The sequence below is a fragment of the Clarias gariepinus genome, chromosome 17 (genome assembly GCF_024256425.1).
Source record: "Clarias gariepinus isolate MV-2021 ecotype Netherlands chromosome 17, CGAR_prim_01v2, whole genome shotgun sequence".
In the NCBI taxonomy this organism is placed as follows: domain Eukaryota; kingdom Metazoa; phylum Chordata; class Actinopteri; order Siluriformes; family Clariidae; genus Clarias; species Clarias gariepinus.
The window spans coordinates 26,040,362-26,052,351 of NC_071116.1; the positions used below are offsets into that span (position 1 = coordinate 26,040,362).

The window sequence follows — 11,990 nt, forward strand, 5'->3', positions numbered from 1 at the left end:
GTTTTCTGTCACAGGAGAGTCTTCAGGACATCATACAGTAACGGATAATGTTACAATCACGCGTTAACAGGAACAGACTTGTCCCATGAAGGTTCCACAACATGAAATCTAAAAAAACATATATATATAAAAACAAAAGTTGTCTCTAAAAGTTTAATAAATAATTGTTATCCCTTGACAAATGATTAATTGTGGTATATAAACAAAAACAAGCTGTTTTAGGAAAATTATGGACGTACTAAATCATCTGAAGTGAGTGTAAGACAATTTAGTAATTGAAATAGACTTCCATTAAGTCAATTAATTTTATCTAAGTTTTTTTTTTCTTTTGCACACACAAATGAGACTTGTCAGTTTTCCTATATGTCCATGTCATTACAGTAAACTAAACAAAAATGGAGATGATTTCACCAGTGTGCATTTTATGTAAACGTAATCGTAAGGTAAAAATACCCAGCAACAAACACCTGACATACGAGAGCTGCCTTCCGGATGATCAGAGCGAAACAAACATTACATCGAAACCACCAATGTGATCGTTTCTTCATTTTTATCAACTAAGTTTTGTTTTGACAAGAAAGAAAAACCAAAAAAAAAAAAGTGCATGAGCGGTCCACAGCTGAACCTGCTGAATGGCGGTGGCACCCAGAATCCTTTAGACACCTGGGTTGAGGCTTCACAGTGGAGGAGATAAAGATCAGCATTCCCGCAGGAGTGTTGTGCCAAACGGTGTGTATTTAACCGAAATTGAGGTAATACAAAAATTCTCAGAGCGTTGAGAGCTTGGAGTTAATTGAAACGTATTGGCACAGTGAGAAAGTATCGGTACTGTGGTTCAAAACGTACTGTAGCACTTATCCAAGCAAACTTGTGCTGGTGCTAATGGAACCGTTCTGTGCTTCCTTTTTTCCTTTTCACCAAGTCGCCAGCTGGCTGAATATAACCAAAAGCTGCATTAAGTAGCATGAATATGGAGGTCATGTTGTCATCATGACGACAACAAAAGCAGCACATGACCCACAATGGTTATTTCTATGTCACGCACTCATAAAGGTTTCCAAACCTGGGAAAATTCCTGAACAAACACCAGCACCATGTTTGTGCAAAAAGGAGTGTCTACTGTATGTGTCCAGATAAGATTCATTGAAGCGCCATGTGAGAAAGGACAATCACTTGTGTAAGCAGTGTGTCCTTCTGTCTTCAGTCCATTTTTTGGTGGAACCTCGCCTCTGTCCTCGTGTCAGGTCTTAGAGCTAGTTCTGAAGGCAGCTCTACATTTGCTGTTGGTTCAGTGTCCCTTTGGCCTTCAAAAGTGGGTTCTCGAGATGGTGACTCATGCGGTTCATGGACAAAGTCATGAGCATGGTCTAGTGCTAGAGGTGGTTCTAAATCATGGTTGAGTAGTGAGGATGGTTCTCTGTCATTGTTCAGTGCTGGAGGTTGGTTTAAATGGTCATGGTCTAGTTCTGAAAAGGATTCTAGACCATAATCTTGTCGTGATGATGGTTCTAGGTCATGAAGTATTTCTGGCAATGGTTCTAGGTTATGAGCTAGTTCTGAGGATTGTTCTAGCTTCAGGACTGGGCGATGAAATAATTCCAAGGTTGGTTCTAGCTCATGGTTTAGTTCTGAAAATGGTTCAAGACCATGGTCTTGTTGTGATAAAGGTTCTAGGTCATGGAGTAGTTCTGAAGATGGTTCTACGTCCTGGACTAAGTCTGAAGATTGTTCTAGGTCCTGGCTTAGTTCTGAAGATGGTTGAAGGTCATGGACTAAATCTACTGATGGTTGTAAATCACAGACTAGTCCTATGGATGGTTGTAGGTCATGAACTGGTTCTAAAAATAAGTCTAGGAGATGTACTAGTTCTGAGGTTGGTTCTAGCTTGTAGTCTTGTGAAGATGGTTCTTGGTCATAGACTAGTTCTAGGGTTAGTTTTAAATCTGGGTTTAGTTTTGTGGATGTTTTTGGGTCTTGCACATGTCTTAAGGACGGTTCTGAACCATGGTCTAGTTCTAAGGGGGGTTCTAGACCTTTAAATTCTGAAGGTGGTTCTAGGTCATGGCACAGTTCTGGGGATGATTCTAGAACAGGATCGAGTTCTTCCCATGGTTCAAAATCATCATACTGTTCTAAAGATGGATCAGGAGAATGGCAAATTTCAGAGGAAGAAGATGGCTCCTGGGACAGATCCAGGCTTGAAGACCTTTCATAGGTGCATCCTAAATAATGTTCTGCCTCACTGTTGCAGATCTTACCATTTGAGGTTTTTGAACGTCGTGAGTCCATGTATGCAACAATGAAGTCCGAGTTCTGGTAAATCATCATGCCAGAGAGTGTGAGCACAGCCCCGACACAGCTGAGTGCTGAAAGCTGGCTACCGAAGAGCAGTTGGGAGAGCAGCAGGTTTCCCACCACGCTCAGGTTGCCCAGGATGTGCAGTGTGACAGCAGATGTCAGGCTGATCACGGAGCTGCTCGCCAGGTTATAGAGCACAGAGCCCAGGCAGCTGAGCACAATGAAGCCCCAAAGATGGCTGTTGTAGTGGTGGGGCGACTGAAGAGCAGCCAGGTTCTCCAGGACCAGAGCTGCCACAGCCAGGATGCAAAAACTGGGGATGGCCATCAGGTAGAGCAGGAAGACAGAGTTGATCTTCTCCTCCTGGAGCAGAATGCCTGAAAATATAAGGAACACACTGGTTAACAAGGATACAGATGCAATGTATGGCCAAAACTATGTGGACATTTGACTGTCACGCTCATCTACTTGTTGAACATTCCTGTTCTTTATTTAGTCCCCCTTTACATGTTATAATAACCTCCACTCTACTGGGAAAGTTTTCCGCTAGACTTCGGAGCATGTGTGTGGCTGTGGGGATTTGTAATAATTGAGAATCATACAAGAGTACTAATGAGACCAGGCACTGATGTTGAGGAGGCTCCTGTTTCATTTCCAGTTCAAGGTGTTCAATGGAATTTTGGGCAGGGCTTTGTGCATGACCCTCAAGTTCTTCCACCACAGTGACGGGCAGGTGTCCACATCCACTACATTTGGCCATAGATCTAGTTTATGTTATACTCTTGCTGATACCAGCTTATTTTTGCCTTGCCAATGAGTAGACCAGGTCTAGTAGAGACATTATTGCTGACCAATTTACAGAAACCCCATCAATGAATATAATTCGGTCTGTGACCCAAGTTACTTCCTGATATAACATACAACAATCAGCTCTGACAGTAAAAACATTAGCATTATAACCACTTTGGGCCACAATGGCAGCTCTGGCACCAGGATGTTGGTAGCAGATACTCTAGGTGCTGTGGTTTGCAGAATAGGGCCTCTGTTGATCGGACTAGTTTGTCCAGTGCATCCCAGGAGTACTTAATCAGATTGGGATCTGGGAAGTTTAAAGGCTAGGGCAGCAGCTTTGGGCTCTTTGCCTACTGTTCCCTGTGCACAGTGGGCTGCGGTGAATTGGGTGTTCTGGTGTCATAGCCAGCATTTACTTTCGCCAGCAATTTGTGCTTCACTGGCTTTATAGTGGGATTGAACTGAACGGTCTGGCCTTTGGTTTCCGCAGGAATGGGTGAGATTTGGGTTTCTTTGATCCTGTCAACAATTTGCTAGTGTATAGTTGTTGATCAGTGTTAATCTGTTAAGGTTATGGCTGATTGGTGTTTAAGTTATAGTAGCTAGTCATAACAGTCATTTCCTCACCAGCATACTCTTGCATGCATAAACTCCTCTGTTTTAAAGACTTAATGAAGAACTCACATACTATTAGTTTATTCCATCCATCCATCTAAAAACCTCTGTAGTTCAACTAGGGACCATGGAAACCAATGGTGATCACAGGAGTCCAATGGGGACAATTGTATTTATTCCCATTTTGTACGACTGTGGTAGGACTCCAATCAACAATCACACACTAGGAGCAATTTGGGAACGCCAATTAGCCTAATCTGCATGTCTTTGAACTGTGGGAGGAAACCCAGCAAGCACGAGGAGAACATGAAAACTCCATGTGACAGTGCTAACCATTAAGCCACTGTGCAGCCCTATTAGTTTATTATAATTCATTATTTATTACTTTAAGAGTAATTAGAATGTGCATGAATCAAAAGAGCAGAGCATCCGCCATACCATGGGCACGGGTAGCTCAGTGATTAAGGCACTGGACTACAGATCAGAAGGTTCCAGCACCATAAGGCTGCCATTGTTAGGCCCTTGAAAAAGTAATGAGATGAAATGTAAATTACTCTAGAGATAAGAGTGTTTGCTAAATGCCATAAATGTAAATACAAATACTGTGTATGAGATGTTACTATGTATTAAAAAGACCACGTTAATACAAACCTACACCTAAAACATAAAAATATTACACATCTTCTGACCAATTAAACATGAGAATTCAGCCATGTTTTGGTAAAAAAAATGCTCTGGTGTGACTTATAATCCACACAGTACCATCTGTGCAGTGGGTACATATATTTAGTGAAGGAAATCGGAAATAAACAGAAACTCCACAGTGACCTCAGGGTACAACATACAGACCGTCAACAAGCCTGCAAAAATAACCCACTGAAAGGTGACACTACCACGTCGACCCAGATGAAATGTGTTAACGTTTACTCAGCTGAACGCATGCTTCAGGAAGAGATTGGACCTGCAGCTTAACCAAGCTTGTTAAAAAGCAGACCGTTATCTTCCTTATATCTCAGTCTATGAAAATATTATTACACTAGATGAGGAAATGTACAGAGTTTGGATAAACAGCATTGTTAATAATCAGCTCTTTGTCAGTTTTATTATAAAGCATTTAATAAGCTACGGCTAGTACCTTGCTTGTTTATTCTGGCACTACAGTTTAAATTGTAAAAAAAATCATCACATACTCGCTACTCATTAGCAAATCATTATGGAATCATATATAAAGTGGCGTCACTAGAACTGAAATTGTTCTTCACATATCCCAGGTTTGTTACGAGGCTACAGTCAGAGCTCAGGGTCACCCGAAGCAGACAGGGTTAAACGGGTAAAGGTGGAGCTGGGGCTTAAACTGCTGACCTTCCGATCAGTATCTCTAAGGTTTACCATACTGAGCTGCTACTGCGACTGCACCTGTGTGGTAAATCTTGGTGTCAAAGTGCCCTGACACTCCCCCACCCAACCGACTGAATGTCCCGCTCATACCAGGCCGTGTAACTTTAATGTTACTTGTAAACAAAAAATTTGCCCTTTTAGATTACATCACTCACATTTTTACGTTTAAATGTTAAAAATAGCCTTTGAACAAAAAAAATTTACGAACTCTGTCAAAATTATGTTTTAAAAATGTATTTTTTTCCTTTAATTAATTTTTTTTATTAAAATTTTAGAAATTTTATCTTTAGTTTAATTCTATTTTCTAGTGCATTTTGGATTGGAGTGGAATCCTTCTGTTCTATCCTATCTTTCCATCTGAGGTCACAGGACAGTCGTACAGTACTGTATAAGCATTTTGCCGCATATCATACTTGTTTGGTTGTGTATGTGACAAATAAAAAAAGATTTTGAATTTGAATTTGAAATGTTCATATTAAACTTTTACCTTGACATAACATTCAAAAATGATCTTTTTCTCTATTACTACTCTTATTAATATTGATTAAGGTTCACAAATATTAATTACCACAATACTGTAGCTAAAACACCAGTAAACACAATCAAAACACCTGCAGCAAAAACAACAGTCGGTGTGTGGGATATTTTTTTTATATTTAAAAAAAAAAAAAAAAAAGATATTTCTGCTGAAACCCTGCACATCCGTATATAGACACTAGGGTTGCAAATTTCACACATTTTTCTTAACCAATAGTTGAACATGTCAATTTATAATGAATTAATCATTATTGAGTAATGGTAACAAACTGCTATTCTTTTCTTTTTTACAGTTCTAGTGGCACAATCCCAACACGCGAGTTATAAGGACTACATTCAGGAAGCAAAATAGTTTAAAAAGCATAAATATTTTAAAAAGCAATAAGGCTATCAGATACAGCTTGATCTCTATCCTCAGCTCCTAAAAAATACAACGTCCAATATCGTGCATTGCTTAAACTGTAAGTGCGCCCTCTTGTGGTGTGCAAGTTAACAGATATGAGAGCTACAGAAAAATATGGTTCAAAACAAACATCGGTCCATAACAAGTTAAATTTTTTAATTCAATTAATTAATGTTTATTCATTAACGTTAGTCATTTTGGCCGTCGCCCGCTCTGATGATGTCACTGGGTGTTTCCCAAACACCCACAAACACACAGCCCTTTTGTCAGCCTTTAAGATATTTAAACTTAATAAACACCTAAATATTATTCTGCAAATTTAAAAAATAGCTTATTTAAGTCTGATCGTCTCACTACTTCAATACTTAAAGATCAAAGGAAAATTCTAAGAGTTTTGCATTAAAAAAATAAATAAACAAAAGCATGGTCTGATCTAATTCTACTTTCTTTCTTGTAACCTAAAAGTCAACTCTAAAGCCTGAGGTTCTGGGTTAATTAGATCAATGCAAAGAAAAATCCCATGTGTCTTTACTCCTCCTTTTAAAACATGATGTTTTCAAGCTCGCCTTTTTCTGTAACATGCAGTGTGTGAATAGACGTGTTTCAGATGTGCATGCTAAAGTTGGACAATGTGTAAAGGATATTAGAGACTGGATGCTAATTAACTTCCTTCTGCTTAATCCTGATAAGACAGAAGTTCTAGTCATAGGACCGCATGCAGCTAGAAGCAAGATTTTAGATCACACTAACTTTAAATGGCCTTTCTGTTCTATTAAGTGCAACAGTGAAAGACCTCGGTGTGAATATAGATCCCTGTCTTTCATTTGAAGCTCATGTAGATAATATTTCCAGGATAGCATTCTTTTACCTCAGAAATATTGCCAAGATAAGAAATATATAGTCACTAAATGATGCAGAAAAACTAGTTCATGCTTTTATCACCTCTAGGTTGGACTATTGTAACGTTACTGTTTGGTTGTTCAACTAGGTGCATAAACAAGCTTCAGTTAGTCCAGAATGCAGCAGCGAGAGTCCTCACTCGAACCAGAAGATATGAGCACATCACCCCTATGTTATCCACGCTGCATTGACTCCCTGTGAAATTTCACATCGATTTAAAAGTACTACTTTTGACGTATAAAGCATTAAATGGTCTTGCGCGGCAGTATCTGAGTAAACTGCTAGTGTATTATGATCCGCCACGCCTACTTCGATGAAAGGATGCAGGCTGCTTGTCAGTACCACTTATTATGAAAACTACAGCAGGGGGCGGAGCTTTTTCTGACAAATCCCAAAGTAATGGAATAGCCTTCTAAATAGTGTTCGGGACTCTCAGTGTCTCAGTGTTTAAGTCCAGGCTAAAAAACTATTTATTTAATCAAGCAATTTTGTAAATTTAATTTTGTCTTCCCTACTCTCATTTATCACTCAGGTTTGTTGACCATTACCATCTCAGGGAGTTTTTCCTCGCCACTGTCGCCCTCGGCTTTTTAAATATATGTGTGTGTGTGTGTGTGTGTGTGTGTGTGTGTGTGTGTGTGTGTAAAACACTGGTTTAATTACATTCTTGAGGACCACTTAACATCATGAAGTTCAGCTGAAAGCAATCTGTCTCTGGTATATACTGTAACTCTCTCGAACTGTATGTGCCTCAAACAACCTTTCATCCATTTATAGCAATGTGGAATGATATGGAATGTCCATGAAGCATGTTAGTTCCTCTTATCGCTTAAGTTACAGAAGTTGTTCCGGGAAAGGTCTAAATCTAAACTTGGTCTCCTCCTTGGCAATTCCTTAGAGGGACTTTTATTCTGTTTCTGTGGAGTGTCTACGAAACAATCACGTGCTAGGAAAATTGGTTTGATTTTTTAGCCAACACCTCCTGACCAATCAGAAGCAAGAATCCACAAGTGCTGTGATGTCATGTTTTGTGAGCACTTAAGTACTGACTGACTTGCATGGTCCATAAACACGAGTTTGTTAAAAATATTGGGCGTGGCTATAACACTACATAAAAATTCCTTAGCAAAAGGAAGCAACTTCGATTATTTGTTTACAAGTTTACCAGTTGTTTTTTTCCTTCTTGTTTACCTTTTGAACTGGGATATTTCTGTAAGCACTACTCTTCCTGGTTTCTGGTTTGGATCCACGTTATTTATCTATGTGTGTTTCTTTTTCACACACTGGATCTGTTTTAGTCATCAGATCGATGACTCAGTGTGTTTGCATACTCGACCACAACGTAGACACGTCTTCCATGAATGAATCTATCCGTCACACGGCGCGACTCTATGACTCCCTTAGTCTAAATCCAGATGTGCTATGCCCTGTGTCTCTGGATAAAAGATTCCACGAGCACCTTAAACACATGTCTGGGACGTCACGACCACGAAAATGTGGTTTTATTCTTTTGGAAAGGGAAAAAATTAGCTCCTGGTGTGAGTCACCTTCCGTTCCTGGACAAGGCGTGTCCCAGAAAAGAACGTCCAGTAAGAAACTTTACACTGAGAGCTGGGTTTAAAAAATAACAGCGCTTCAGGCAGGAAGCCTCGCTGAAGTAAATATGGCGCTCACATGAGCAATGACGGCATATTGTGTGTGTGTGTGTGTGTGTGTGTGTAGGTGGGTGGGTGTGTCTGTGTGTACATCTTTGCTACAACCACATCCTAAATAAACACTTATGACATCTTTATGCAAATCCTGAAGATGTAATGTTTTCAGCTACAGTGCTGCAGTGAAAAAGTATTTGCTTAAATATACTGTATTCCTGAATTTTGCCTAATTTCTAAGAATACAGATCAATAGAGCATGGAACATGTGCCAAACCTAAAACACTCTAAACCTCTTGTTGCGAAGGTAATTTCGTTACATTCTCAAACATTGACTCATTAAGGTTTTCATACTCACTCTGCTGGATGCTCTTGACACCCCGGAGCATTGTGGCAGCAAGCACGAACAGACAACCCTTCTGATCAAACTGAACCTCGCCCATGATGCTGAACGAAGCCCCGAGGCATATGGGCATCATGGCGGTGTATTTGAGGACGTGGTGCTGCTCGCCAAGCACCAGAGACGAGATCGCCAGAGTGAAGATCGGCGTGGTGGTGTAGATCATCTGCGCGAAGGACAGCTGTACGTAGTTGAGACCGATGTTTCCAAAGGCGATGCTGGCGCAGAAGGTCAGGCTCAGCAGGAACACTTTACATTTGGCACTGGGGGTCAGGTCCTGCTCTGCCACGCCATGGTTTTGGACAAACCAGTACTTTATGACTCCTACGACTATAGCCGTGAGCATGTGCAGAGCCGACAGGAGGAGCGGGTATCTGAAGTTGTACACCACAAAGATCCATTTGTTCAGGCTGGAGATGGTGGTTCCCGTGACCAGCCACACCACCACGGCTGACAGAAGGTGCAGCGTTTCGGACGGACGCATCTTCCTCCACCCGGTGTCCCGGGTCTCCTGGTTTTTGGAAAGGCCATCATCGGCACTGATCATGTTCGCGTCATCTTCGGCTCTGTTGATGAAAACACACCTTGAATTTGTGAGGGAAAATCATAATGTTCATTTTTTAAGGCACAGGTTCCCTGGTCTTGGGAATACCTTTTGTCTCATACGACTTAAGTGTGTCCCAAGCTCTGACATGCATCTTTTAACAAGTGTGGACTGTTAATTAGGTGATAATTGAATCTGGTGTCTATAGAGACATGAAAAACACTAAAATGTGTAGGACCAATGTGTAAGCCAATTCAATTCTCTTAAACTGAGCTCCAGCTCAAGTTACAACCAATCAACTCCGTGTTTCTTGATATTGCAAAGTGAAAGGAAACATCTGTCTAGACATACCAGTACATTTAGTGCAAATCCTGACACCTACATGCTACAATTACCTCACGCTGATCTAATGTTTTTGCTGATATATTATTACCTCAGAGTTTGAAATAAGAGGTGCTGATGATGCTGCCTACTGTTATATTGAATGAGGAGCACCTGTGACACTCCTGTGATGGAGCTACCTGTACAAACACACAAAGTCACAAACCATATGACCACCCACTTAATATTAACTAGGGCTGCTTTTGGCACCGTAACAGTAATGAACCAACATTAACCTTTCCTTCAGTCTGATCTTCGCCAGCGCCTCTATTGGATCGGACTACACGGGCCAGCATTCGCTCCCCATGTGCATCAGTAAGCCTTGGCCACTCATGAATGACCCAGTCGCCACTCAATTAAAATTGATATACCCTGATCTTTCTGCAGTCCAGGAACATGCCACAAGAGTTGCAGTTTTGGACTTGCTCAGACCCAGTCCTCTAGCCAGTCAAGTCAATCAAATCCTTACTCTGGTCCATTCTGTCTGCTTCCAACACATCAACTTCAGGGAAAAATCCTGCCTAATATATCCCAGCCACCATTATAACGAGATAATGAAAATGTAGCTACTGTGAGAACAGACAAACTGTGATGGCTAGAGGACTCAGGTCAGAGCAAGTCCAAAACTCTAGGTCTTGTGGGACGTGTTCAGGCTACAGAGGTCAGGTCATATTAAAATGATCCAAGGAAGGACTGGCGACAGTGTCATGGGGGAAGCGAAGGCTGGCCCGCGTAGTCCGATCCATTAGAGGTGCTAGTGTGGATCAGACTGAGGATAGCTAGGAAAGGTTAATAAGTGACCTACTCAATATTAGGCAGGTGGTCATAATATTATGGCTGATCATAGATAGATAATAAGAAGGCTTTAACACAAAGCATTAGGATATACCTGCAGTCAGGAGGACTCATTCACGCCCCCTACAGCCTGACCGCAGAACATACCACTCTACTTCCTCCGTGCGGGGGGGGGTCAGCTCTCAATAAAACACTTCAAACGTCCTAAATTAAATACATAAATCTGTTCTAACGTTCACACAACGACCAATACCAGACTATCACTAGGAAAATAAAAGATTTTGCCTGGCCTGTGACCAGTAAACACACAATAAACATTAAACTCTCCTCACACCCCTACACTGGACTGTACCATCTCAGGTCCATATTAATACACACACTCACCGCGGAGAGAGAACGGGGATTAAAATCAGCAAGATAAATCTGTTTATACAAATAAATGTATAATGTATATTGATTTTAAATAAAATAAACGCTAAAACCCATTATCATGATGTGTTATTGTAATTATATACGCTTGGCGCTCTGTGTTATGATCCCGGATAGGGGAAAAGCACCTCATCACAATGAAGATCTCATTATACAAACCCTGTAGTGTAATAACACGTTCGTATCATTATTAATAAACAACAAACCCTACATACGAACATGACAGTGCGACTTTGAGCGTTAACGTTAATAATCTACATTACAACACTCAGCCCTTTTTAGGCTGCGCAGCTTTAAGAAAACAGCAAAACCTCCATTTACACGAGCTTATAATCACCTCGTTCTGACCCGATGAACCCGAGCGAGATGTCTGTCTATAACCTTACCCCGTGTGCGGCTCTGTGGAAGCGGGACGAGTGTCCGGTGTCCCTGCCGGCGCGGTGATGGAGAGACACCGAGCCTGTTATTGTCAAAGCAGCTGCGTGGTGTGTTACAAAGCTACAGCTGACGCCCAGCCTGCGCACTTTTAATCCTGACTGGAACTGCCCGCTGCTTCTGGTGTGTTCCAAACAACAGCTGACTCTAACTTCTGCGCAGTTTTAGCAATATATTATCTGAGTCGTTTGTTGGGAGTCACGTGACAAAGGAACGTACGACTCAGGACCGAAAAGGTTTAAAGGTAACTACTCATTTCTGTATATAACATACAGAGGTTTTGTACGGTGGCCCTGAAGTGCCAAACAAATTAACAAAACGGAAAACAAAATAACAAAACCCAAAACAAAATAACAAATTCAAAACCAAATTAACAAAACGGAAAACAAAATAACTAATATCTGACTGGCCGAG

At 41.0% G+C, this 11,990-nt stretch overlaps 1 protein-coding gene across 3 annotated transcripts; it reads right to left on the reverse strand.

Annotated features, from left to right (window-relative positions):
* Window positions 1-1,161: 1,161 nt before the first annotated feature.
* slc35e4 (solute carrier family 35 member E4) lies at window positions 1,162-11,690 on the reverse strand. 3 transcript variants are annotated; one of them, XM_053476184.1, is made up of 4 exons: window positions 11,528-11,690; window positions 10,807-10,916; window positions 8,951-9,558; window positions 1,162-2,675 (listed from the first exon to the last, which is right to left on the reverse strand). In XM_053476184.1, the coding sequence occupies exons 2-4, from the start codon at window positions 10,824-10,826 to the stop codon at window positions 1,201-1,203; spliced, it is 2,103 nt and encodes a 700-aa protein (XP_053332159.1). In that variant the 5' UTR covers window positions 10,827-10,916; window positions 11,528-11,690; the 3' UTR covers window positions 1,162-1,200. The 3 variants fall into 3 exon arrangements, with proteins under 3 accessions (XP_053332159.1, XP_053332161.1, XP_053332160.1); XM_053476186.1 differs by lacking the exon at window positions 11,528-11,690 and adding an exon at window positions 9,970-10,057 and having other exon boundaries at window positions 10,807-10,914; XM_053476185.1 differs by lacking the exon at window positions 10,807-10,916.
* Between the last annotated feature and the right edge of the window lie 300 nt (window positions 11,691-11,990).

Bases quoted from the DNA above. Each gene is read 5' to 3' on its own strand.
- slc35e4 (XM_053476184.1), bottom strand. From the start codon at position 10,826: ATGAGTCCTCCTGACTGCAG. The intron at 9,559-10,806 runs GTATATCCTAAT...TTTCATCAACAG, and splicing joins ATGAGTCCTCCTGACTGCAG to AGCCGAAGATGACGCGAACA. The intron at 2,676-8,950 runs GTGAGTATGAAA...TTATATTTTCAG, and splicing joins TGTCAAGAGCATCCAGCAGA to GCATTCTGCTCCAGGAGGAG.